Genomic DNA, 27,098 nt, shown 5'->3' on the forward strand with positions numbered 1-27,098 from the left:
GACAGAGCAGAAAGGGTGGATAAACTGCAAGTACAGGATCGCTGGATGCATACAAGAACTACAAATTCAGGTCGAGTTGCGCAGTATGAATTTCTAGCCATTTAAATATACGTGCAAAATGGCTGCACAGGTCGACTTGGGCCGTATTAAAGTAGAAAATCATGTAAGGGACAGCCTTGGTAAATTAGCCAAAGAAAAGAAGAAAAAGAACAAGAGGGAGCTGTCACCATCAACGGATAAACGCCAGCGTTCATCCGAAAAGGAAGCAAAGAAAGTGAAGCTCCATCATCACCACCACCATCACCCGCAACATGTTCAACAGCAGCGAATACACCAGCCGCATCAGAATGGTCAACCACAACCACGCAACTCCAGCACCGAAAAAACGACTCTGCACCACCATCATTATCACCACCATCACCACAACAACACCAAAGGCGCAAAGGACACGCACCCTCAACCTCCTCTGCCTGCGCAGAAGGTGGTATCTGCAGCAGCCAAGTTGGACAGGAAAAAAAAAACGGTTCTGCCGCCTGGACAGTTCACTTTCACGCCCCTCAAAGTGGCCAAGCCCAAGGACAAGATACAGGAGAACAAGGAAAAGCACAGTGAGAAAGAGCTCAAACTCAAGAAGGAAAACACAGAGGCTAACGTGAAACATGGGGTAGGCCTATGTAAGAAAAACAAAGGTAGGTTATTCTTGCCTATTCTATTCCATTCTATTCTATTCATTCTTAATGTCACCACTCTTTAATTGCTTGAATCGTATGCAAACTTACAATTAAGTCAGACAAACGGACTAATCTGTTGAAAAGAAGCAGCCACGTGATGCATAAACAGGTGAGGATGTTTTGCATACTCGTAGTTGTGAACCAATTGCAATTTTGGTATGGACAAATGATGTGCATGGTAATGAGCTATCATCTTCCTGCCTCCAGAGCCCCATCATGATGAGAACAGCCAGGCCCAGTCCCTGGAGGTGTACCTGTTGAGGAGGAGGAAGAAGAAGAGGAGGCGTCGTGAGGATGAGCGTGGTAAGAAGATCCGCACATTCAACAAGGAGGTCCAGACTGTGTATGGAGGTCTGGCTGACCACAGTCCTTCAGCTCGCCTTGGCCATGTGAAGGAGGGGAAACACTGCCAGCCTGGTACAGGCCCCAACAACCACCACACTCCTAAAGGAGTACACAACCACACCCACCCCCCCTTCCTGTCCCCCCAAGACCACTTCATCCGCAGCTCGTCTCTGCAGACAGGCACCGTCTACGGACGCTTCATCCACGAGGAGCGCCAGGCCAACGGCGGAGCGTCGGTCCTACACGCCTACGCTGATGAGCTGGCCTCTCTACGGCCCGTGGAGATGGAGCGCTTCACCCAAGAGTTCCTAGAGCTGGCCTTCGCTGAGAGACCCCGAGGGGCAGCCCGCTACGCCCTGGCTGTGGTGCACGGGGCTGCTGCCTTCCTACCTGACTTCCTGGACTACTTTGCCTTCAACTTCCCCTCCACGCCGGTCAAGATGGAGATCCTGGGGAAGAAGGATATAGAGACCACTACTATCGCAAACTTCCACTCTCAGGTAGAGTATTAAAAACGTCATGGAAATGGCCTGTTAGTGACCTGATGTTACCTGTATGGGACTTCATACTGTGTTTTTGTCTTAGCTGACATTAAATACACTGGCAGTGGTCACCATCTTGGTCCTGGAGAGCTACAGGGTGGGAAGGCTTTTGTTCCAGCCCATCATCAACACCTCAACCAGCCTGATAAAGTGACCAAGTGAATCAGGTGTTCTGTTTGGCTATGTTTCAGCTCTGAGACAACAACAGCACTTATCTTAAACAAAGTTATAAATTAGCTCATTCTTCCAATAGTTGTTTCAGTCCAAAGTACACCAACGTTAAGTCTATAGCTGAACTCTTGCCAAGCTTTCCCTGTTGCTATGCTCCCTAGAGGCCTGTTCCATGGCGTTTTACTGTTGTGGACACGCATAGCGGCGGCAGGTAGCCTAGTGGTTAGACCGTTGGACCAGTAACCGAAAGGTTGCTGGATCGAATCCCTGAGCTGACAAGGTAAAACATCTGGTTCTGCCCCTGAGCAAGTTAATCAAATCAAATGTTATTGGTCACATACATGTGATGAGCAGATGTTATTGCGGATGTAGCGAAGTGCTTGTGCTTCTAGCTCTGACAGTGCAGTGCAGTAATATCTCACACATTAAAGTGTGTGATATACCCAATACACACACATCTAAGTAGGAATTATTTAAGACGAGCGACGTCAGAGCGGAACTGACAGTAGAATACAATACAAAACAGTATATACATATGAGATGTAAAAATGATTAAAGTGGCCAGTAACTCATAGTCTATGCCTATAGGCAGCAGCATCTAATGTGCTAGTGACGGCTGTTTAACAGTCTGATGGCCTTGAGATAGTAGCGGTTTTTCAGTCTCTTGGTCCCATCTTTGATGCACCTATCCGGACCTCACCTTCTTGATGATAGCGGGATGAACAGGCAGTGGTTCATGTCCTTGATGATCTTTTTGGCCTTCCTGTGACCTCGGGTGCTGTAGGTATCCTGGAGGGCAGGTAGTTTGCCCCCGGTAATGTGTTGGGCAGACCGCACCAGCCTCTGGAGAGCCTTGCGGTTGGGGGCGGTGCACTTGTCATACTAGGCGGTGATACAGCCTGACAGGATGCTTTCAGTAGTGCATCTGTAAACATTTGTGAAGGTTTTAGGTGACAAGCCAAATTTCTTTAGCCTCCTGAGGTTGAAGAGGCTCTGTTGCACCTTCTTCACAACACTATCTGTGTGGGTGGTCCATTTAAGTTTGTCAGTAATGTGTACGCCAAGGAACTTGAAGCTTCCCACCTTCACCACTGCAGTCCCGTCGATGTAGATAGGGGGGTGCACCCTTTGCTGTTTCCTGAAGTCCATGATCATCTCCTTTGTTTTGTTGATGTTGAGTGAGAGGTTGTTTTCCAGGCACCACACTCCCAGAGCCCTCAGCCTACAGGGAGGAGGTGTCTCGGCATCTTTGGTAATCAAGCCTACTACTGTTGTGTCGACTGCAAACTTGATGATGGAGGCGTTAGTTGGTGGTGTGCTTTGCCACACAGTCATGGGTGAACAGGGAGTACAGAAGGGGGCTGAGCATGCACCCTTGTGTGGCCCCAGTGGAGTGGAGGTGATGTTTCCTACCTTCACCACCTGGGGGCGGTCCGTCAGGAAGTCCAGGACCCAGGTGCACAGGGCGGGGTTCAGGCCCAGGGCCTCGAACTTAGTGATGAGCTTGGATGGTACTATGGTGTTGAATGCTGAGCTCTAGTCAATAAACAGCATTCTTACATAGGTATTATTCCTCTTTTCATATGGGATAGGGCAGTGTGCAGTGCGATGGCGATTGCATCGTCTGTGGATCTATTGGGGTGGATCTAAGAATGTGTTTAGCCTGTCCGGAAGCAAGACGTCGGTCTCGGCTTTTGTAGTCCGTGATTGTCTGTCGTCCCTGCCACATGCGTCTTGTGTTTGAGCCGTTGAAATGCGACTCCACTTTATCTGTATACTGATATTTAGCTTGTTTGATTATCTTCGGAGTGAATAACTACACTGTTTATATTCTGCCATATTACCAGTCGCCTTGCCATGGTAAAATGCGGTGGTTTGCGCTTTCAGTTTTGCGCGACTGCTACCATCTATCCACGGTTTCTGGTTAGGGTAGGTTGTAATAGTCACAGTGGGTACTACATCTCCTATACCCTTCCTTATGAACTCAGTCACCGTATCCGTGTATGCGTCCAGATTATTTTCGAAAGCTACCCGGAACATATTCCAGTCCACGTGATCAAAACCATCCTGAAGCGTGGATTCCAATTGGTCAGACCAGTGTTGAATAGTACGAAGCACGGGCACTTCCTGTTTGAGTTTCTGCCTATAGGGCAGGAGGAGCAAGATGGAGTCGTGGTCAGATTTGCCGAAAGGAGGGAGGGGGAGGGCCTTGTAAGCATTCCGGAAGTTTGAATAGAAATGGTCGAGAGTCTTAGTAGTGCGAGTAGGACAGTCGATAAGTTGATAGAACTTTGGCAGCCTAGTCCTCAGATTTGCTTTGTTAAAATCCCCAGCTACAATAATTGCAGCCTCAGGATATGTGGTTTCCAGTTTGCACCGTGAAGTTCTTTGAAGGGCGTCAAGGTTTCGGCTTGAGGTGGGATGTAAACGGCCTTGGCGATGACGGGGGAGAATTCTCTTGAGAGATAATATGGTTGGCTATTAATTGTGAGGTATTCTAGTTTGGGTGAACAAAAGGACTTGTTCCTGTATGTTCCTAGAATTACACCATGAGTTGTTAATCATGAAACACACCCCTCCGCCCTTCTGCTTCCCGGAGAGAGATCTATTCCTGTCTGCGCGATGTACTGAGAATCCTGCTGGCTTTACCGACACTGACAGAGTATCCCAAGAGAGCCATATTTCCGTGAAACAAAGTATGTTACAGGCCCCGATGTCTCTCTGGAAAGAAATCCTTGCTCTTAGCTCATCAACTTTGTTATCCAAAGACTGAACTTTAGCGAGTAATATACTCTGAAGCGGTGGGTGGTCGAACCAGCAGGCCGCCTCGAGTGCTTCCTTTCCGCCAGCAATGTTTCGGATCGGCCTCTGGAATAAGTTAAATTGCTCTGGGGGGAGTGGATAATGGCTCTGCTCCAGGAATATTGTTGGTCGTAATGCTGGTAGTTCTGGTGAGTTACCGCCGTCCTAATATCCAATAGATCTTCCCAGCTGTATGTAATGACACAACATTTCCTGAGCTAATAATGTAAAAAATAGTACATAAAAAACAAAACAATACTGCAGTTTTCTAAGAGCTAGTCGCGATGCTGCCATCTCCGTCAGCGCCATCTTCCATTCCACTCTTCCCCGGGCACAGAAGACATGTCGATTATGGAAGCCCCCCGCATAATCTCTGATTCAGAGGTGTTGGGTTAAATGCGGAAGACACATTTCAGTTAAATGCATTCAGTTGGACAACTGACATAAACACTCACACGCACACACAAACACACACAGTGCCCTGTGCAGTTTACACAGACAATTAGCCTCGGCCTAATTTAATGCAGCTGTTCCACTTGAATATCCAAGGGCTACTAATGGGTTCAGGGGAGCTAAATTAATGCATGGTGAATGTTGTCTTTAGGCCACTGCTTGATTATACTGCACTAACTAGCGTTATCTAAATGTTGGAAAGCCTTGCACGGCTCCATGCTCAACTAACCATCCAGCCGGGTCAGTGTTAATCCGATATCCTAATTATATAATCTAAAACAAATTCATGTTGGCATTGCATTCATTTCAGGTTTAGCCAAATCAACATGACCTCTCCCTCTGTGTGTGTTTGCAGGTGGGTCGGACCTACTGCTCGGGGACGTACAGGGCCGGACCTATGAGACAGATCAGTCTGGTGGGAGCCATGGCCGAGGAGGTGGGGGACTACTTCCCAGAGTTCCTGGACATGCTGGAGGAGTCCCCCTTTCTAAAGGTCAGTCAAAGGAAAAAGGCAGGGATGATTTCTGCTTAGAATTCACCCTTCATTAACAGATGTAGTGTCGTTGGATTCAGTTTTACTGGCCTACTGGGCCTTGTAAGTAATTTAGAACATATATACTGAACAAAAATATAAATGCAACAATTTTAAAGATTTTACTGCGTTACAGTTCATATAAGGAAATCAGTCAATCGAAATCAATTCCTTAGAACCTAATCTATTAACTGGGAATACAGATATGCATCTGTTGGTCACAGATACCTTAAAAAAAAAAGCTGGGGCGTGGATCAGAAGACCAGTCAGTTTCTGGTGTGACCACCGTTTGCCTCACGCAGCGCGGCACATCTCCTTCGCATAGAGTTGATGAGGCTGTTGATTGTGGCCTGTAGAATGTTGTACCACTTCTCTTCAATGGCTGTGCGAAGACGCTGGATATTGGCGGGAACTGGAACATGCTGTCGTACACGTCGATCCAGAAAATCCCAAACATGTTCAACGGGTGACATGTTTGGTGAGTCTTCAGGCCATGGAAGAACGTTGACATTTTCAGCTTCCAGGAATTGTGTACAGATCCTTGCGACATGGTGCCGTGCATTATCATGCCGAAATATGAGGTGATGATGGCGGATGACTGGCACGAGAATGGGCCTCAGGATTTCGTCACGGTATCTCTGTGCATTCAAACTGCCATTGATACAATTGAGTTGTGTCTGTTGTCTGTATGCCTGCCCATACCATAACCTCACTGCCACCATGGAAAACCGCTCACCCACGCGACGCCATACATGTGGTCTGCGGTTGTGAAGCTGGTTCAACGTACTGCCAAATTCTCAAAAACAATGTTGGAGGTGGCTTGTGGTAGAGAAATTAACATTAAATTATCTGGCAACAGCTCTGGTGGACATTCCTGCAGTCACCACACCAATTGCACGCTCCCTCAAAACATGACATCTGTGGCATTGTGTTGTGTGACAAAACTACACGTTTTAGAGTGGCCATTTATTGTCCCTAGCACAAGGTGCACCTGTGTAATGATCATGTTGTTTAATCAGCTGCTTGACATGCCACACCTGTCAGATGGATGGATTATCTTGGCAAAGTAGAAATGCTCACTAACAGGGATATAAACACATTTGTGTGCACATTTTTGAGTAATATGCATTTGTGTGTATGAAACTTTTCTGTGATTGTTTATTTCAGCTCATTAAACATGGGACCAACACTTTAGATTTTTGTTTAATGTACATGGATTCATTTTATGTTTTTGTGAATAGAGTACATATCATTTATGGACAAAGTGAGACAGAAATGGTTGTTACTTGTCATTTCTGTCTCAATGTGCGCATCTTGAATTACTCCAAATCTGCTACGGTTATTACGGTATATATTACAGTTTGTCGCTCTAACCCTCTGTGTCTTGTCCATCCAGATGACCCTGCCTTGGGGCAGTCTCTCCAGCCTGAAGCTGGACTGTCGTTCCCAGAGTGATGATGGACCCATCATGTGGGTCCGGCCGGGCGAGCAGATGGTGCCAACCGCTGACATGCCCAAGTCCCCCTTCAAAAGGCGCAGGTGGATCCCATGACAATACTTTTATCATAGTAATACATACAGTATAAGCCTATTTACACACTGAGTGTACAAAACATTAAGATCATCTTCCTAATATTGAGTTGTACCCCCCCCCCCCCCCCTTTTGACTTCAGAACAGCCTGAATGTGTTGGGGCTTGGACTCTACAAGGTGTCAAAAGTGTTCCACAGGGATGCTGGCCCATGTTGACTCCAATGCTTCCCACAGTTGTCAAGTTGTCCGGATGTCCTTTGTGCGGTGGACCATTCTTGATACACACGGGAAACTGTTGAGCTTAAAAACCCAGCAGTGTGGCAGTTCTTGACACCAAACGGTGCACCTGGCACCTACTACCGTACCCCGCTGAAAGGCACTTCAATCTTTTGTCTTGCCCATCCACCCTCTGAATGGCACACACACAGTCCATGTCTCAATCATCTCGAGGCTTCAAAATCTTTCTTTAAACTTTCTCACCCCCTTCATCTATACTGATTCTAACAAATGGATCACTAGTCACTTAATTCATGGCACTTTAATAATGATGTTTACATATCTTGCATTACTCACCCCATATGCATATGCTGAATTTTATACCCTCTATTGCACCTTGCCTATGCCGCTCAGTCATTTCTCATCCATATATTTATATGTACACATTCCTATTCCATCCCTTTACTTAGATTTGTGTGCATTAGATAGTTGTTAGATATTGCTGCACTGTCGGAACTAGAAGCACGACCATGTGACCAATAAAATGTGATTTGGATTCAAAGTGGATTTAACAAGTGACATCAATAAGGGATCATAGCTTTCACCTGGATTCACCTGGTCAGTCTATGTCATGGAAAGAGCAGGTGTTCTTAATGTTTTGTACACTCAGTGTAGTTTTCCCAGAGTTCAGGATCATTAATTCGCTTAGCTCTACTTGACCCTTCTAGCCATGATGTCACTTCAGCCTGCATTACCCAGGGTAACTTCGGCTATTCCTCACTGCCGGTGGATGACTGGGGTACTACCTGCTCTCCCTCTCCACCTTGCAGGTCCATGAATGAGATCAAGAACCTTCACTACCTGCCTAGGACCAGTGAGCCCAGAGAGGTTCTGTTTGAGGACCGGACCAGGGCTCATGCTGACCACGTGGGCCAGAGCTTCGACTGGCAGAGTACGGCAGCAGTGGGCGTGCTGAAGGCTGTGCAGTTTGGAGAGTGGTGGGTTGTTAGTGTCGTTTGGGGCATGATGAGTGTTTATGAAGTGTTTGGCATTCATTCGTCTCTGCTCTCAGCTGCAATGCAGTAGGAATGTACTGGTGAAACAGCTTCATCCAGTGATACTGTTGTCATGACAATTTGTTATGAACCACTTGAGTTTTTTCCCGATTTGTGTATCAACATTTATTTAGGTGTGATCCATATGTCCGGTGAGCTAACCATTGTGACGGTTCTTTGGTCAACAGGAGTGAGCGTCCGAGGATAACCAAAGATGCGGTGTGTTTCCACGCGGAGGACTTTAACGATGTGGTCCAGAGGCTGCAGCTGGATCTGTACGAGCCCCCCGTGTCTCAGGTAGGAACCGAGCTCTCATTGAACCTTTAACGTGTTAGGGTGATGCATGATTCTCCTCTGTGTGGGATGATAGCTGGTCAAATGTCAGATTTGAATGCAGAAGGCTTCAGCGGAGATGACATAATATGCCATTTAGTGAGTTAGTTTCAAGCTTTAATTAGCAGGACGAGAGGCTTAATTTTGGCCACAGAGAATGACCCGACCTGTGTGATATTCATTTTCGAGAGTTCGTAGTGTTGACCTTGATACCAGACACGTCAGGCTTACTTTTTATGTTTGAGAAGGATCAGGATTTTTATGTTTTTTAAAGATCTATGGCCGAAAAATGTTGACACAGTGAACAACATGGTGTTTGTGGGAGTAATCCTTGTTTTACAATGAGGAGAAATTAGGAGGATCAGGCAGGCCTACCCCTAATTCTCATCTCCCTGCAGTGTGTCCAGTGGGTGGATGATGCCAAGCTGAACCAGCTGAGGCGGGAGGGCATCCGCTATGTCCGCGTGCAGCTGTGTGACGACGACATCTACTTCATCCCCCGGAATGTTATCCACCAGTTCAAGACTGTGTCGGCAGTCTGCAGCCTGGCCTGGCACATCCGCCTCAGACAGTACCATGAGGAGAAGGATGGGGGGGAGCACGCCCAACACAAGCCCAACGACCAGAGCATAACATCAGGTAAAATGTTTTCATCATCCCTCTCCCCGGCCCAGTCAGATGCCAAAGTGCTCCACTGCGCTGGTCCAACACAGAGAGACAGGACCCAGGGAGGGGTGGCCAAGACAGAGGAACCAGTGTTTCAGAAGCCTGCTACTCCACCCAGAGAGCCCCAACCAGCCCCTCCTCAGCCTGCCAAGTCTGCCCACCTGCGACCTCCCTACCCGGGCATCAGCCCCCTGCCACCTGTCGCTTCTGGTTCTAACCCCCCTACACTGGAGCCCAGGCTTCCACAGCCCCTGGTCCGTCTTCCTCCCCCTGGTCTAAACTACAACTCCCCCCGACCCCACCATGATGTACAGCGTCACTGCCCCACTGACTTCCTCAAATGACCTCTGCTCCCCTTTACTCCTTTACCCTCTGAGGTAGAGGAGCTTATTTAAAGGAGTGCAACTGTGTGCATTTATGACTGACATTCCTATGTAAAAAAAAAAAAAACAACACAATCACAATTTTCTTCTTGAAATTGTTGAACTTTTTCCTTTTAAATTATTCCGACTATAATGTATTATTTGTATGTGTAAATGCAGTTTGAGACAAGCCCAGATTTTTTTTCCCTTCTCTCAGCCGAAGTGTGTAATTTAAATGTAGAAACATTTGTCAGAAAAAGTGTCAGTGTTTCATATTTGTTTTAGTAACTGAAACTTCGATCCTTCTGGGGAGTTTCCTAACTTCTTTCATGAGTTACTGAAGCAACTCGCTTTACCAGTCAAGATAGAGTACCATGGTATATATCATGAACACTGCCTAATTAGTTAAATGACATGTTTTCCCATCTCAAAAGGTGAAATAAAATTTAAAAATATATAGGAAGTGCCTATTAGGTGCAAAATAAAGGGACAGGGTTGACGATTTCATCTTAAAGCAGCAATCAATCCCCTTCTGACAGGGGAAACGTATTGTTTACAACAGGGAGTGGCAATTCAATGCAAGTTTCACCAAATTTGAAAACATCCTAGCCTGTCTATCAATGGATTCAGGGTTGTCACCTGCTTTAAAAACTATGATTTGATTATTAGATGTTCAATGTTTCTTTTGAAAAAAAGTTTTAAAAAGGAATAGTTTCACCATATTAAAACTGGAGTTGAGTTCACGTAACAGGGTCGACCTTAAAATGAGGGACAGACATAAAGGAACCTCTAATCACATGGAATGACTTTGTCAAAGCAACAAAATAACGAGGGCTTTACAATGATGGTGAAAACTTGGAGAATGTTTGGGGTTAAGTGGGGTTAAAATGTCCCTGAAAGTGACACAGGGTTGATGGAGGGACATGTCAAAATGCTGCATTTTTGCACTTTAGGAAGTCTTTCTTCATATATTTAAAATTTTAAAAAAAACTGATTTATTGAATTCTCCATATTGTCTATATTAAAGGGCACTTATTTGAATATAACAGGATTGAACAAATTCTGTATTGGTGCACATTTTCTACTTAAAATATTTAGTGGAACAACCCAGCTATGGTTTCTTTTGAGCTTAGTCATATTCTGTTGTGGTGTGGAGTGTGGCTGATGACCAAGGCATGCTATGTGTAGTGTTAATACAAATACTGTTACTGTTGTTGATGTTTGTATTTTAATTCATGAGAGATTTTTTTTTACTATGTTGTCTAACAAAAAAGTCAAAACAATTTTTGGGGTAAAAAATAATAAGTTACATTTAATAGAATTGTGTTATTAAAAGTGTGATCAGTCATGTAAATTGAGAACACACAATGGAATGCATCAACTTTTCCTGTGTTTAAAAAAAATAAATAACTGTATGCCTGTATTATGTATGAAACAACTGAGTGGCATTACTTTTGTAAGCATTATAGAGAAGAAATCAGTGATCCTCATCAATGGGTAAATTTACAGCAATTGGTCTTGGATTTGCTTTTAAATTATAGCCTGTAAAGAACGCATCCACCAACTTACACGTGATGTACATACAGTATCGGTCTTATCTCACACCTCCATGAAAAATATTACCGGTACAAATATATTTATCCTTACAAACAGTTGTCCCATCGTGGTGGGTAACATTCACACTGAACAGTGCAGGTGTAGATCTAGCTTTTGTCTGGATCAAAAGTAGACTACACAAACAAACCAAATCAAAAGACATGTAAAACTATCTGGATGTAACATGTATCAAGTGTTAACAACCATTTAAAGTACCTTACAGTATCTGACCAGGCAAAATAGTCAAAAGTAGCCCTCTCTTAAACATATTAATCAACTCATCCATCCTTTTGCCAACATGTGATTTGTGTTTTTCGCAACCACAGTACAATCAATTTGTCATGAATAGCAAGCAGGTGGTTCTGTAAAAGGAATCTCATCAGAGATTGATCACCGAGCCGTAACAGCAGTTTGAGAAACCGTGCTTGTGTCCTTCCAGAATCGATGCAGAGGGAGAATGCTACAGTACAGTATGTCATCCTCCATGTCTTCATGAAATACTCTTCCTTCACACTGTGATAATTCGTCTGGGAACGGTCACTGGTCTCACTTGATAATGACACAGGAGTTGGAAAAACGGCACCAGCAGGCCAGGGACCAGGCAATCACTGGTTCAATTGAGTAGCCGGTATCGACTAGCCACATGCAGGGTTCCAGCCCTGTGATCTCAGGACAGTGGCCAGACGTGTCCAGCTTTGTTGACTGGCCGCCTTAAAACCACGTCTCGGGGTGAGTCCTTGGCCCTTTAGGCTTCACAAAACGACTCCCAAATCCTGGAGAGAGAACAGACTTTGTGAGACTGTGATTCTTTATGATACTTTGAGAGACTTTTGAATTAAAAGGACTATTGATGGTTAATGAGATTTGCATGGATCTCCTTTGAGAATGCTTACCAAATTTAAACACTGATGATGAGGCAGAGGCACCATAAGGAGGTGATCCAGAGTGGGCTGTTGCTGCTGGGGGGGCTGTCTTTGCTGTGGGTGGGAAGAATGTGTTACTATTGTAGCTCGCAGAGGTACACTAGAGGTGGGGGGGGGGGGGGGTGTATGTTCCAGGCAGCAGATCCATTTACAGGGATCTGTTACTTACGTTTCTGTCTGTACTTGAAGAACTTCAGGCTCTGAAAAAGAAAAACCGAGACTGCTGGCTTTAGATAAGACATAGCTGGAGAGTGGGGTAAGTTAAGACAAAGGGGGAAGTTGAGCCGCCCATGTTTCTAGGAAACCATACACAAAATGAAGTCTGCTAAGGAAGAAACCACATTGAAAAAGTGGCAAGCAAGTTATGTCGAAAAAAAACAGATTTTCACCAAGTCAAAGGAATTTGGGTTAAATGATTCATGATGCTTGTATCTCAACCAAAGGAGATCATTTAAATATTGTTCTGTATATCAGTCGGGGTCTCCATAAACTTCAATATGAGTTCTTAAAGCTAGAATGGAAGTGCATCATTTTATCTGTGTGGGCAAAAAAAAAAATCCTTGACGTAAGTTGAGCCAATGGCAAGTTACGAAAATGTAAGTGTTTTCTTCCCAGGCATAATACAAGGCATTGTTGCTAGGATACGAGGTAACAACAAGGCCTGGAATATGTTAAGGTTTTCAAAAAAAGTACTAAGTGTTTAAGTGTTAAGCCTAAAAGGATTAAGAGACAAAAAAGCGATTGTGATTATGTTGAATTGTGTTTGGGAAACAAAGATCGACATGGTTCTATAAAGGTAGTGGTGTTTCATTCAGTACAGAAATGTGTAGGAGGCTCAACTTACCCTGTCCCTCGTCTCAACTTACCCCATACCCAAGGTAAGTTGTGCCAAGAGACCACTTTATGGACCAGCTATGTTTTAAAAACGGTAATTTTGACATGAATTCGGATTATTTCTAGGGATATGCAACATCCTGAAACATATGTGCATTTCTTTGTTTGAAAGAATACCATATTTCCCTTGACAGAGATGAACGTAGAAAATGGCTCAATTTACCCCACTCCCCCATACTCAAATAACATCACAGTATAGAAGCACCAGATCCTCCATTTTTTTTAACTAATAGATCAAGTCTGTCAGTTACTGTGACTCTATGTACATAGCCATTACCTTTGTTCTAGACATGCCCTTCCCACTGTCCTTGTCTGATTTGTTGTCAGCAGTACCAGAGCTGGTTGAGATGCTGTTGACCACCGGCTGCTGGTGCTCCATCTCAGCTAAGAAACAGTCATCAGATGTTTCACAGTTAGGGAGCCATTTAAAAAATGTTTAAAAAGTTAAATTCAATATCATCAAGAGTCATCACTATGTGGGAATAGGGCGTATGGTTGGATTACTGTGATTTGAATCCTCTTAACAAGGAGAGAGATCAGATTTACATGGGCCTGTGGTGTAGTTAAGTGAGACAGAGTTGATAGTTGTAATTGGGGGGGTCTACGTTCTGCGCGTTGCAACTCACCACTTCCTGCTGTCGCCAAGGCCACAACGGCTGGAGCAACCAGATGAACAGTCGCCAGGTGCTCTGCACAGGAAACAGACAGAGATTAATCAACATAGATTTTGTCTCAAACATCAGATAGCTCAATACCACCCTCCAGTGGCTTGAAAGAGTACCTCCAATCTTTACACTGACATTATGGCTCATCATCTTGACTTCTATTTTGGTAGGTGCAGCTTCTGCATAAATGACTCTATTCAATGATCCCTATTAGGGCATTTTATTGTGTAAGGGAGTAGAGCCCAGAGCAACGACTTTAAGTTGACGGAAGTTGACTTAAGTCTTTGTCAACTCCAAACAGACCGATTGCAGAAGAAGGAAACCACACCAAAAAAGACAGATGGCTTTTCTCAGCCAATACTGTGAAAATAGCTTACCTTGCCGTGAACTCTTTGCCCGGACACTCTGAGTGAACAATTTACAGTGTTGTGTTAATGTACTAAAGTATAAACAACAACTGGAACATCTGAGTCATAGCATGAATCACAAGGAAGACAAAAAATGCTTAGTGATTTTTATATCTCTAAGGGGCATTTAGGAAAGATGTGTTAATCTATGATACAAAGGGGTAGGTGGCAGCATCCTGTTCTAGACGTAACCATTAAATACACATGACTGGTAGAGTAAGAGACTGTGAGTCGCTACTGTCAGGTAGTGTGACCAGAGCCATATATTTCGAGAGTTGGGCCGTTGAGGTTTCTGCATTATGATGCATTTACATGACTACAACATTCTATGGCAGCCATGTTGGCTCCCCATTAACATTCTATGGGGACTATTTAAATTCTGCTAAGTAACTGAATGTCTAGAATTAGAACAATATTCTAAATTCTAAAAATAAAAGGCCCAACTCTCTAAATATGGGTATATGAGACCACAGAAATGTAATTACAAGAACCAACCCCCATTGGAGTGGAATTATTTCTATTATTTCTATTTCTAGCTACAGCATGTCCGCTACCTTGCTCCGATTCATGATTCCATCCAGGAATTTTTTGGGTTGGGAGTTCCCCGACCACTCTGAGGACGTACCGATCCTCTGCTGTGTGGTTGTGGTCTGGCTGCTCAGACTCTGCAGGCAGGGGGCGCTGTTTTGATCAAATAAAACTGCCCAAACAGTAGAACGTCAGATTAGTACACAGTAGATTCATTACGTCGATTGAGACAGAGTTTACACACAGAGCCGTTTACATGTTTATGAATTCTGCCCGGATTGTTAACATTGAGAGCAGCACTCACGTGATGATTGCGAAGGTGATGAAGAGATGTGCTCACCGTCCTGAAGGACCACCATGAAGGATTCTGGGGTTCTCTCAGGTAGAGGCGGAGTCAGTCTCTCTGATCATTCACAAGAAAGCAAACAAGTCAGTGAGGACCCCTCATTATAGGAAAAAGTTACATTGAAAGCATAAAATGGGTGTCACTTTTGCTTACCTGGAGGTGAGAGAGTAGGGACCAGGGGAGGGGGAGGGGGAGGAGGAAGGTTTATAGATGTACAGGGAGCAGGAACCGAAGATACAACTAGGGGAGGCACTGTAACCGGGGGTGACACTGTAACCTGGGGTGATACTGTAATGGGAAAAGGCCAGAGACATAGATTAAAATCACATGGCGTTTTGTGACTATCCGTGTAATATATATATTTTTTTTTAATGAACAATCAATAAAAAAAGACCTCTTTATTATTCTGAGAAAAAAATACATATTTGACAAATGTACCTGAGAGTGTTGTCATTTTAACTTTTAAGCTCCTGCTCCTCGTCCAAGATCTCTTCTCCACCAGAGCTGGTGTGTCCCCTAAACGGCCACACCATTCCGAGGATGTTCCAATCCTGCTGTCCTTTGGCCTGTCCTGGACCATCTTCTCTACAGGGACTGAGAGGAGAGGGAAGACAGGAGTGCTCCTACCGGCATCGTTGGCCAACACAAAGGACTCTGGCGTTCTCTCTGGCAGTGGCGGGATAGGCGACAGGGGACTCCCTATGGGGGAGTGCTTATCAAGAAGAGTTTATCAAGAGTACTCACCATTCCTCCACTCACCATTCCTCCACTCACCATTCCTCCGCTCACCATTCCTCCGCTCACCATTCCTCCGCTCACCATTCCTCCGCTCACCATTCCTCCACTCAACATTCCACCACTCACCATTCCGCCACTCACCATTCCGCCACTCACCATTCCTCCACTCACCATTCCTCCACTCACCATTCCCCCCCCTGAGGGCCTCAGCTTCAGCATTAAAAGGGAGGATGATTTCTAACATCTTAGGTTTAGAGATGTTATCCGAGCGCTCTGAGGGGCACAGGAAGATCTTTTTTTTAGCCCTCCAAATATTTCGTTGGAATATGTTAATCCCACATTTTAAACAGGAAGCATGTCAAAATTCACCTGCACCAGCAGCCAGTACATATGATTCAGCAGTTCTCTCGGGTAATGGAGGTGGACTGTCTTCTCCTGAAGAAACTGCACCCGGGGCAGCGTTGGTGGTGGTGAGGGCTGGCAGCTCCATCCGCTGGCTGTTAAGGGTCAGGCTGGGTCCGTTGAAACAGGGGTTCTCTGTCCACTGGCTCAGTGGAGCCTGCTCCTCCTCATCATCAGACCCTTTGCGATCCTGAGCAGCCAGGGGTGAGTCAGGCCCAAAGTAGGGGTCCTCCATGGTGAGACAGAGGGAGTTGGAGAATAAGTTCACAGGAAGCACTGGTATTTCCAGTGGGGTGATCTCTCTATCCATCTCCACCTTCTCTTGCTCCATGGCTATCTGAGAGAACTCCTGAGGCCTGAGTGCCTGAGGGGTTATGATGGGGATACTGGGGCTGGGTTCTTGCCTCAGGTCCTGGCTGGTGGGCAGGTTAGCAGGCTGTGTGTTGTGGAAATAAGGTCTCTGGTAATTAGGCTGTGTCGGTAGCGGGTATGGTGGTCTCTGATTGACGGCCATGTTATTGGGCTGTTTCTTGCGGGGTTGTGGTTTCTGGTTCACAGTCTGTGTTTGTAGGGAGTATGGTCTCTGCTGTTCCCTCTGGCTGTCCCTAGCTCTCAGAGCATTGAGGATGGCTGAGGGGGAGCACTTAGCCGCGTCACACAGTGGGTCAACATGCACTTCTGGGGCAAAGAAGGCCACTGGTATGCCGTGATTGGATATCCCACCAGGCTCCTCGCTCTCTGTGTGCCTGGAACAAAATAGGAGTTATCCAGACATTTTATTGAAGTAAGGCCACTGGAGTCATTTTTCTCTATGCGTGAGAACCCTAATTGGCTATTGTGATATGCAGTGCATTCGGAAAGTATTCAGACCCCTTAACCTTTTCCACATTTTGTTACATTACAGCCTTATTCTAAAATTGATTGTTTATTTTCTTCCTCACAATACCCCATAATGACAAATACCCAATACCCCTTCACCCCAGTCTGAGGTTCTGAGCATTCTGGAGCAGGTTTTCATCAAGGATCTCTCTGTACTTTGCTCCGTTCATCTTTCCCTCTTCCCTGACTAGTCTCCCAGTCCCTGCTCCTGAAAAACATCCCCACAGCATGATGCTGCCACCACCATGATTCACCGTAGGAATTGTGCCCGGTTTCCTCCAGAAGCTTGGCATTCAGGCCAAAGAATTCATTCTTGGTTTCACCAGACCAGATAATCTTGTTTCTCATGGTCTGAGAGTGCTTTAGGTGCCTTTTGGCAAACTCCAAGTGGGCTGTCATGTGCCTTTTACTGAGGAGTGGCTTCCGTCTGGCCACCACGATAAAGGCCTGATTGGTGGAGTTCTGCAGAGATGGTTGTCCTTCTAGAAGGTTCTCCCATCTCCACAGAGGAACTTGTGGGGTTCTTGGTCACCTCCCTGACCATGGCCCTTATCCCCCGATTGCTAATTTTGGCCTTGTGGCCAGCTCTAGAAAGAGTCTTGGTGGATCCAAACTTCTTCCATTTTAGAATGATGGAAGCTACTGTGGTCTTGGGGACTGTAAATGCTGCTGCCTTGACACAATCCTGTCTCAAAGCTCTACGGACAATTCCTTTGACTTCATGGCTTGGTTGTTGCACTGACATGCACTGTCAACTGTGGGATCTTATATAGACAGGTGTGTGTGTTTCAAAATAATTTACAATCAATTTAATTCACTACAGGTGGAATCCAATCAAGTTGTAGAAACATCTCAAGGATGATCAATGGAAACAAAATGCACCTGAGCTCAATTTCTAGTCTTATTGCGAAGGGTCTGAATACTTACAGTTGAAGTCAGAAGTTTACATACACCTTAGCCAAGTACATTTAAACTCAGTTTTTCACAATTCCTGACATTTAATCCTAGTAAAAATTCCCTGTCTTAGGTCAGTTAGGATCACCACCTTATTTTAAGAATGTAAAATGTCAGAATAATAGTAACGAGAATGATTTATTTCAGCTTTTATTTCGTTCGTCACATGCCCAGTGGGTCAGAAGTTTACATACACTCCATTAGTATTTTGTAGCATTGCCTTTAAATTGTTTAACTTAGGTCAAACATTTTGGGTAGCCTTCCACAAGCTTCCCACAATAAGTTGGGTGAATTTTGGCTCATTCCTCCAGACAGAGCAGGTATAACTGAGTCAGGTTTGTAGGCCTCCTTGCTCGCACATGCTTTTTCAGTTCTGCCCACAAAATTTCTATAGGATTGAGGTCAGGGCTTTGTGATCGCCACTCCAATACCTTGACTTTGTTGTCCTTAAGCCATTTTGCCACAACTTTGGAAGTATGCTTGGGGTCATTGTCCATTTGGAAGACCCATTAGCGACCAAGCTTTTACTTCCTGACTGATGTCTTGAGATGTTGCTTCAATACATCCACACAATTTCCTCCCTCATGATGCTGTCTATTTTGTGAAGTGCACCAGTCCCTCCTGCAGCAAAGCACCCCCACAACATGATGCTGCCACCCCTCGTGCTTCACGGTTGGGATGGTGTTCATTGGCTTGCAAGCCTCCCCCTTTTTCATCCAAACATAACGATGGTCATTATGGCCAAACAGTTCTATTTTTGTTTCATTAGACCAGAGGACATTTCTCCCAAAAGTACGACCTTTGTCCCCATGTGCAGTTGCAAACCGTAGTCTGGCTTTTTTATGGAGGTTTTGGAGCAGTGGCTTCTTCCTTGCTGAGGGGCCTTTCAGGTTATGTCGATATAGGACTCGTTTTACAGTGGATATAGATACTTTTGTACCTGTTTCCTCCAGAATCTTCACACGGTCCTTTGCTGTTGTTCTGGGATTGATTTGCACTTTTCTCACCAAAGTACGTTAATCTCTAGGAGACAGAACGCGTCTCCTTCCTGAGCGGTATGACAGCTGCGTGGTCCCATGGTGTTTATACTTGCGTACTATTGTTTGTACAGATGAACGTGGTACCTTCAGGAGTTTGGAAATTGTTCCCAAGGATGAACCAGACTTGTGGAGGTCTACAATTTGTTTTCTGAGGTCTTGGTTGATTTATTTAGATTTCCCCATGATGTCAAGCAAGGAGGCACTGAGTTTGAAGGCAGGCCTTGAAGTACATCCACAGGTAAACCTCCATTTGACTCAAATTATGTAAATTAGCCTCAGAAGCTTCTAAAGCTATGACATTTTCTGGAATTTTCCAAGCTGTTTAAAGGCACAGTCAACTTAGTGTATGTAAACTTTTGACCCACTGGAATTGTGATACAGTGAATTATAAGTGAAATAATCTGTCTGTAAATAATTGTTGGAAAAAATTACTTGTGTCATGCACAAAGTAGAAGTCCTAACTGACTTGCTAAAACTATAGTTTGTTAGCAAGACATTTGTGGAGTGGCTGAAAAAACGGTTTTAATGACTCCAACCTAAGTGTATGTAATCTGACGACTTCAACTGTATGTAAATACGTTTTTTTTTTTTTTTTTGCAAACTTTCTAACAACCTGTTGTTGCTTTGTCATTATGGGGTATTTTGTGTAGATTGATGAAGACATTTTTTATTTAATCCATTTTAGGATATTGCTGTAACTTAACAAAATGTGGAAAAGGTCAAGGGGTCGGAATATTTTCCGAATGCACTGTACATACAAAAGTATGTGGACACCCCTTTCAAATTAGTGGATTTGACTATTTCAGCCACACCCGTTGCTGACAGGAGTATAAAATCGAGCACACAACCACGCAATCTCCATAGCAAACATTGGCACTAGAATGGCCTTACTGAAGAGCTCAGTGAATTTCAAAGTGGTACTGTCATAGGATGCCACCTTTCCAATAAGTCAGTTTAAAAATTTCTGCCCAGCTAGAGCTGTTCCGGTCAACTGTAAGTGCTGTTATTGTAAAATGGAAACATCTCGGAGAAACAACGGCTCAGCTGTGAAGTGGTAGGCCACACAAGCTCACAGAACGGGACCAGCGAGTGCTGAAGCGGGTAGCGTGTAAAAATGCTCTGTCCTCGGTTGCAACACTCACTACCAAGATCCAAACTGCCTCTGGAAGCAAAGTTAGCACAATAACTGTTCGTCGGGAGCTTCATGAAATGGGTTTCCGAAGATCACCATGTGCAATGACAAGCATTGGCTAGAGTGGTGTGAAGCTGGCCGCCATTGGGCTCATGAGCAGTGGAAACGCCATCTGGCGGATGCCAGGAGAATGCTACCTGTAAGGTTTGGTGGAGGAGGAAGTTCCAGTAAAGGGAAATCTTAACGTTATATCATACAATTCAATATATCATACATTCTATATGATTATTTGCTTCCATCTTTGTGGAAACAGTTTGAGGAAGGCCTTTTCCTGGTCCAGAATGACAATGCCCTTGTGCACAAAGCAAGGTCCATACAGAAATGCTTTGTCGCGATCAGTGTGGAAGAACATGACTGGCCTGCACAGAGCCCTGACCTCAACCTCACCAAACACCTTTGAGATTAATTGGAACGCTGACTGCGAGCCAGGCCTAATCTCCCAACATCATTGCCCGATCTCACTAATGCTCTTGTGGCTGAATAGAAGCAAGTCCCTGCAGCAATGTTACAACATCTAGTGGAAAGCCTTCCCAGAAGAGTGGAGGCTGTTATAGGAGCAAAGGGGAGGACCAACTCCATATTAATGCCCATAATTTTGGAATGAGTTGTTCGTCGAGCAAGTGAGCACATACTTTTGGTCATGTAGTGTATTTTGCTATAGAGATATGCTTCAAGGTTTACAGTAATGCACCATGAAAAAAACTTGAATTGTCAGATCTATGGTTGAAGTCTTTACTGTGCGGTACCTGTGTTCTGCCTGTGCTTCCATTTTAGGCGGGGGATCGGGTTCTGGTTCCTGTTCAGCTTCAGACTCCTCACTGAGGTCAGAGAGCTCACTGTCACTGGCTGTAGGGGGTGAGGGGGCCGCTGGCACCTAAACAGTTTAAAAGAATTGCACGCTTAATCACTCCCCCTCTGAGAAAGTATTTACATAAAATACAGATCACTGGTCATAGTCTGTGTCTGTTTTGCTGTGTTCCTCTGCCTGTGGTTTAACTGTTGCTACCACATGACCAAACAGCCAGTCTGGTTCCCCTAGCAAGAGTCATTGTGCGCAGAATCTTGGATCTACAAATCACCTTTCATCCCACTATAACTACTACGAACAAAATCAGTGATTCTGCACCTCGCCTTGCTCAAACACGCTGTCTGTCTCACCTCCTCTGTACAGGAAGGGGGGACTGGTGCCATGGACTGCAGGTACTTCTCAAACAGGAACTTGATGGTTCTGTATAGTAGCTCGTACTGTTCCTGTAGTTAAACACAAAACCAGTTCTGTTAGTGTTCAATCGATCCCTTATCAGTTACCACGGCAAGATACTATTGTGAAGCCTTCCAACAAAATAGTCATGAGAGATTGCACGTGGGGAGATGCTACCAACGTTAGAGATTGCTCTAAATATGTGGCTCTACTTGTTACAGATTAAGGCTTCGAGTGGGTTGGCATCAGATAATGTTGAGCTACAGCCTTGCGATAATAGCTCAGATAGAGGCATGTCACACTGTTTGTATGTGCTGTATGTGATTACGCTAAAATAGCACTATGAAGTGAAAACACACACTTGGTCTAAAAGAAGCCTGTCACAACGGATGTGTTTATACACGTGGTTGTACGTAAAAACCCTACGAAGAACTCGAAGCGAGAACACTACCTTGGTCTGAACCACAGAAGGCCTCTGTGTTCTCATGTCTTTGACCAGGTCATAGATGTTGAATTCTTCTGTGAGCAGCTGGAAATGAACACAAAAGGCGTCGGTAACGATCGGTAAGGTGACACACACAGTTACAGAAATGGTATCTTTCAGTACAGCACGACATCGACACAGTAGTCTTTTGGTCCTCTGCTCACACTCTGGTTCGGAGGAGATGTTACTGTATAGGGTAGGGCAGGTACCATTATCTCACCTGTGTTTTCACCAGGTTCCAGGTGTAGTCGATGGCACACAGTGCTCCTGTTCTTCCACAGCCAGCACTGCGGTGACAAACAGGAAGAAAACAAGGTTAACGTAAAACACAGTACATTAATTAAGAACCACAAACAAGTACACTATACATTTGTTGTTGACAGTACCAACTAGCGTGATGAAAAGCCTTGCTGAGCTATTAATGTGTAACAGCGCTTTAGCACCCCAGCCTGCAAACTGCAGTGTGTGTGAGTGTACACAGTGTGAGCAGTCACTGCACTGCAGGCTGCTATTAACGCCCTGGCTGTCAACTCTGTCAGCTCTGATCTGGCACATACATTCTGCTGCCTGTCCCTGCAGGCCTGGTCCTTCCTGCTCCTGGCCCACATAGCCTAACTGACAGATAGACTGTCAGACTCTACTCAACAGCCCAGGCACAGTTGAAGTCGTCAGTTTACATACACTTAGGTTAGAGTCATTAAAACTCGTTTTTCAACCACTCCACAAATTTCTTGTTAACAAACTATAGTTTTGGCAAGTCGGTTAGGACATCGACTTTGTGCATGACACAAGTCATTTTTCCAACAATTGTTTACAGACAGAATAGTTCACTTATAATTCACTGTATCACAATTCCAGTCGGTCTGAAGTTTACATACACTAAGTTGACTGTGCCTTTAAACAGCTTGGAAAATTCCAGAAAATGTTGTCATGGCTTTAGAAGCTTCTGATAGGCTAATTTACATCATTTGAGTCAATTGGAGGTGTACTTGTGGATGTACTTCAAGGCCTACCTTCAAACTCAGTGCCTCTTTGCTTGACATCTCGGGAAAATCAAAATAAATCAGCCAAGACCTCAGAAAACAAATTGTAGACTTCCACAAGTCTGGTTCATCCTTGGGAACAATTTCCAAACGCCTGAAAGTACCACGTTCATCTGTACAAACAATAGTACGCAAGTATAAATACCATGGGACCACGCAGCTGTCATACCGCTCAGGAAGGAGACACGTTCTGTCTCCTAGAGTGCAAATCAATCCCAGAACAACAGCAAATGACCTTGTGAAGATGCTGGAGGAAACAGGTACAAAAGTATCCATATCCACAGTAAAACAAGTCCTATATCGACATAACCTGAAAAGCCGCTCAGCAAGGAAGAAGCCACTGCTCCAAAACCTCCATAAAAAAAGCCAGACTACGGTTTGCAACTGCACAATGGGGACAAAGATCGTACTTTGAGAAATGTCCTCTGGTCTGATGAAACAAAAATAGAATTGTTTGGCCATAATGACCATTGTTATTTTTGGAGGAAAAAGGGGGAGGCTTGCAAGCCAAAGAACACCATCCCGACCGTGAAGCACGGGGGTGGCAGCATCATGTTGTGGGGGTGCTTTGCTGCAGGAGGGACTGGTGCACTTCACAAAATAGATGGCATCATGAGGCAGGAAATTGTGTGGTTGTATTGAAGCAACATCTCAAGACATCGGTCAGGAAGTTAAAGCTTGGTTGCAAATGGGTCTTACAAATAGACAATGACCCCAAGCATACTTCCAAAGTTGTGGCAAAACAGCTTAAGGACAACAAAGTCAAGGTATTGGAGTGGCCATCACAAAGCCCTGACCTTAATCCTATAGAAAATTTGTGGGCAGAACTGAAAAACCTGACTCAGTTACACCAGCTCTATCAGGAAGAATGGGCCAAAATTCACCCAACTTATTGTGGGAAGCTTGTGGAAGGCTACCAGTAATGTTTGACCCAAGTTAAACAATTTAAAGGCAATGCTACCAAATACTAATTGAGTGTACTTAAACTTCTGACCCTCTGGGAATGTGATGAAAGAAATAAAAGCTGAAATAAATCATTCTCGTTACTATTATTCTGACATTTCACGTTCTTAAAATAAAGTGGTGATCCTAACTGACCTAAGACAGGGAATTGTTACTAGGATTAAATGTCAGGAATTGTGAAAAACTGGGTTTAAATGTACTTGGCTAAGGTGTATGTAAACTTCTGACTTCAACTGTAAGTATTCAGACCCTTTGCTATGAGACTCGATATTGAGCTCAGGTGCATTTTGTTTCCATTGATCATCCTTGGTAGGTTGATATGAGGGCAGCCCAGTCTCCCGTGGAGAGTGAACTGTTCCAAGGAAAACGTGTGTAAGCAGATCTGTCATTTCATACGGTAATACTTTCCTATCCTCAATCCTGCCTGTGGGTTAACTGACTGAGTAGAGAGGAGAGCGTGGGTCTTATGGCACGGGCATGCCTGATGCCTATGACTGAACATTCCGTTCCTGGTGGTTCATCTATCTGTGATGCCTCCTGTAAACCACGCCTGGATGTCAGCCTGGCACACGGACACTTCTATACACTGACTACTGAAGTGTAATGCCATCTGACTGGGGTAAATCATCTCTCGCAATTGGCCCTAATACGGGTTGCTAAAGAGGGTCAATCATAGTCTTATTATAGAGAACAGAGAGAGGGGATAACATGTCTTGTGGAAAACTCTTGATGCATTTGAGGATTTATCTGTTGAGTCTTCTTTCTGGAGTGTCATGCAACACTTGACTCAAGCCTATGACAAACACGTTGTGCAACTTTCAAAGAGGAGGCCTGTCACCACCGATGGAATTTCCGTGTGTCACTGTGGTCATAGTATGGAAAAAAGCGCTGTTCTCTCTCTCGTGTCTTACTCACGAAAGTCAGTCAACAGAGTTATTAAAGGAGGACAGGGTTGAAAAACACATCACCGCCACTAGACCCTCAGATAAGCAACGGACTTACACTCGGTTACCTTTTCACTGGCTTAGCATGCAGTGCTAAGTACTTTTGAGTTCATGTGTTAGCTGTAACCATGGCCAGAGACAGTCAGAGAAAAGGAAAAGATATACGAGTGTTTGTTGTAACACCCACTGTCGCCTGACGGCCATCCGCCCACAAACACTTCCTGTCTGTGTTTCTGAGAGAAGAGGGAGGTGCCTGAGCATAAAGGGGTCTACAACAGGAGGCCCACAAGAATGTGTTCCACCTACGTAACAATTACCATTTCATGAGAAAGGACCCCACAGCATCATAGATAGAGATATATGACTGCCTAGCATTAGATGCAAAGGGAACCTAACTTTCTGTGCTTTGCGATGGTTTATTGACTCTCCGTATCAGACAATGATTCATACACACAGTACACAGTTAACTTAAAGTAGGGGGGTTGGAGAGCTGACCTGCAGTGGATACAGATGGGTACATCCTCATGGGCCTGGTAAGCTCTCATCTCCTGCAGGAGCTCCAGGATGGGAGGGATGGTGTCTGGGACCCCGTGGTCCGGCCAGTTGATATAGTGCAGCTGTCTCAGGGTACGACTCCACTAAGGGACAAACAACAAAGTTCAATGTTAACACAGACAGGGAGACACACCAGGAGACCTGTGTACTCACACGGGGCTTCCTGTTTATCCCTACCTCATGTGATGTTAGTTTTGAGGGGATTTATTGCTGACATGCTCGGCACCAAAGTATACTACAATTCCACCCACAAAATATTCCATCACAACTTTGCGTTTTTAAGCATTTATGTCCTCAGATTCTATCCATGATAGTTTCTAATTAAAGCTGCATTTCAGTTTATAGTAAGGGTATAAACAGTACTTACATTGCGGTAGGTCACTCTTAGGTTCCTGCTCACATAGTCTCCTTTACTCTCCTCTGAGTCCTGTACACAAACACACAGAGTTGGCAGTTTAGCATTATTTTCACACAGAAAACCTGCAGAGGCTAGTCTTTTTAACCTGAGAATGACATTAGTATACTACATTTACTTGACACAAGTGATTATCAATGTTTAGGCATATTTCAGGCATGTTTGAGGAGAACCCCAGAAATTAGAATCCCATAGCAAAAATGACTAAGCACATCAACATATTTTTTAAGGGCCTGTATCTGGATTTTCAAAGGTTGCATTCATCTACCATTCTTGACAACTGATCACTGCAGTGTAGATAACCTAGTTATGGTTAAGAGGCCATTTGACCAACCAAATCAGGAAGTGGTCAGAGAGCGAGAAAGAGAGAGGAAGTAGCCTACTACTCACGCAGTAAATAGTAAACGGGTCACACACAAAAGGTTCCTCTTGTTTCTTTGGCCAGTAGCGCTCACACTTTTTCTACAAAAGAGTAACACAAACAGTCTTCAATGCGCATAAAGCCACAACACCGACCATTTTAATAACACAGTATTTGACAATGAAATGCAGTGTAAGCAGTGGTGTAAAGTACTTAAGTAAAAATACTTTAAAGTACTACTTAAGTAGTTTTTGGGGTATCTGTACTTTACTTTACTATTTATATTTTTGACAACTTTTACTTCACTACATTCCTAAAGAAAATAATGTACTTTTTTACCCCATACAGTTTCCCTGACACCCAAATGTACTCATTACATTTTGAACGCTTAGCAGGACAGAAAATTGTTAAATTCACACACTTATCAAGACAACATCCCTGGTCATCCTACTGCCTCTGATCTGGTTCACTCACTAAACACAAATGCTTAGTTTGTAAATTATGTCTGAGTATTGGAGTGTGCCCCAGGCTATCCGTAAATTTAAAAAAACACAAGAAAATTGTGTTGTTTGCTTAATGTAAGGATTTTTTTATTATTCATACTTTTACTTTTGATACTTAAGTATATTTTAGCAATCACATGTACTTTTGATACTTAAGTATATTAAAACCAAATACTGTTAGACTTTTACGCCAGCAGAATTTTACTGGGTGACTTTCACTTTTACTTGAGTCATTTTCTATTAAGGTATCTTTTACTCAAGTATGAAATTGGGTACTTTTTCCACCACTGAGTGTAATAATAGAGAAGTGTACAGTGTACATGAG

At 44.3% G+C, this 27,098-nt stretch overlaps 2 protein-coding genes across 12 annotated transcripts in view; one reads left to right on the forward strand and one right to left on the reverse strand.

Annotated features, from left to right (window-relative positions):
- LOC139368506 (lysine-specific demethylase 9-like) lies at positions 1–11,175 on the forward strand. Of its 2 annotated transcripts, XM_071107487.1 has the most exons (8): positions 31–689; positions 939–1,576; positions 1,662–1,715; positions 5,400–5,537; positions 6,973–7,115; positions 8,155–8,322; positions 8,568–8,676; positions 9,111–10,185. In XM_071107487.1, exons 1-8 carry the CDS (start codon positions 119–121, stop codon positions 9,720–9,722), a joined length of 2,433 nt encoding a protein of 810 aa, XP_070963588.1. In that variant the 5' UTR covers positions 31–118; the 3' UTR covers positions 9,723–10,185. The 2 variants fall into 2 exon arrangements, with proteins under 2 accessions (XP_070963589.1, XP_070963588.1); XM_071107488.1 differs by lacking the exon at positions 1,662–1,715 and having other exon boundaries at positions 1–689; positions 9,111–11,175.
- LOC139368505 (tyrosine-protein phosphatase non-receptor type 12-like) overlaps positions 11,024–27,098 on the reverse strand; it is an 18,922-nt gene continuing 2,847 nt past the window's right edge. Inside the window, exons 6-24 of one of the 10 annotated variants that reach the window (XM_071107480.1) lie at positions 26,300–26,371; positions 25,862–25,921; positions 25,435–25,577; positions 22,210–22,276; positions 21,957–22,034; positions 21,463–21,555; positions 21,051–21,178; positions 16,207–16,985; positions 16,024–16,110; positions 15,538–15,798; positions 15,253–15,387; positions 15,058–15,156; positions 14,780–14,925; positions 14,196–14,223; positions 13,780–13,842; positions 13,431–13,537; positions 12,429–12,459; positions 12,230–12,313; positions 11,024–12,109 (exon numbers count right to left, since the gene is read on the reverse strand). In XM_071107480.1, the coding sequence (XP_070963581.1) occupies positions 12,048–12,109; positions 12,230–12,313; positions 12,429–12,459; positions 13,431–13,537; positions 13,780–13,842; positions 14,196–14,223; positions 14,780–14,925; positions 15,058–15,156; positions 15,253–15,387; positions 15,538–15,798; positions 16,024–16,110; positions 16,207–16,985; positions 21,051–21,178; positions 21,463–21,555; positions 21,957–22,034; positions 22,210–22,276; positions 25,435–25,577; positions 25,862–25,921; positions 26,300–26,371 (2,523 nt within the window). In that variant the 3' untranslated portion in view covers positions 11,024–12,047. Of the gene's footprint in view, positions 12,110–12,229; positions 12,314–12,428; positions 12,460–13,430; positions 13,538–13,779; positions 13,843–14,195; positions 14,224–14,779; positions 14,926–15,057; positions 15,157–15,252; positions 15,388–15,537; positions 15,799–16,008; positions 16,111–16,206; positions 16,986–21,050; positions 21,179–21,462; positions 21,556–21,956; positions 22,035–22,209; positions 22,277–25,434; positions 25,578–25,861; positions 25,922–26,299; positions 26,372–27,098 lie in introns of all 10 variants that reach the window. The other 9 variants (XM_071107483.1, XM_071107481.1, XM_071107479.1 and 6 more) reach the window with 9 other exon arrangements.

The sequence above is a fragment of the Oncorhynchus clarkii genome, chromosome 16 (assembly GCF_045791955.1).
Source record: "Oncorhynchus clarkii lewisi isolate Uvic-CL-2024 chromosome 16, UVic_Ocla_1.0, whole genome shotgun sequence".
In the NCBI taxonomy this organism is placed as follows: domain Eukaryota; kingdom Metazoa; phylum Chordata; class Actinopteri; order Salmoniformes; family Salmonidae; genus Oncorhynchus; species Oncorhynchus clarkii.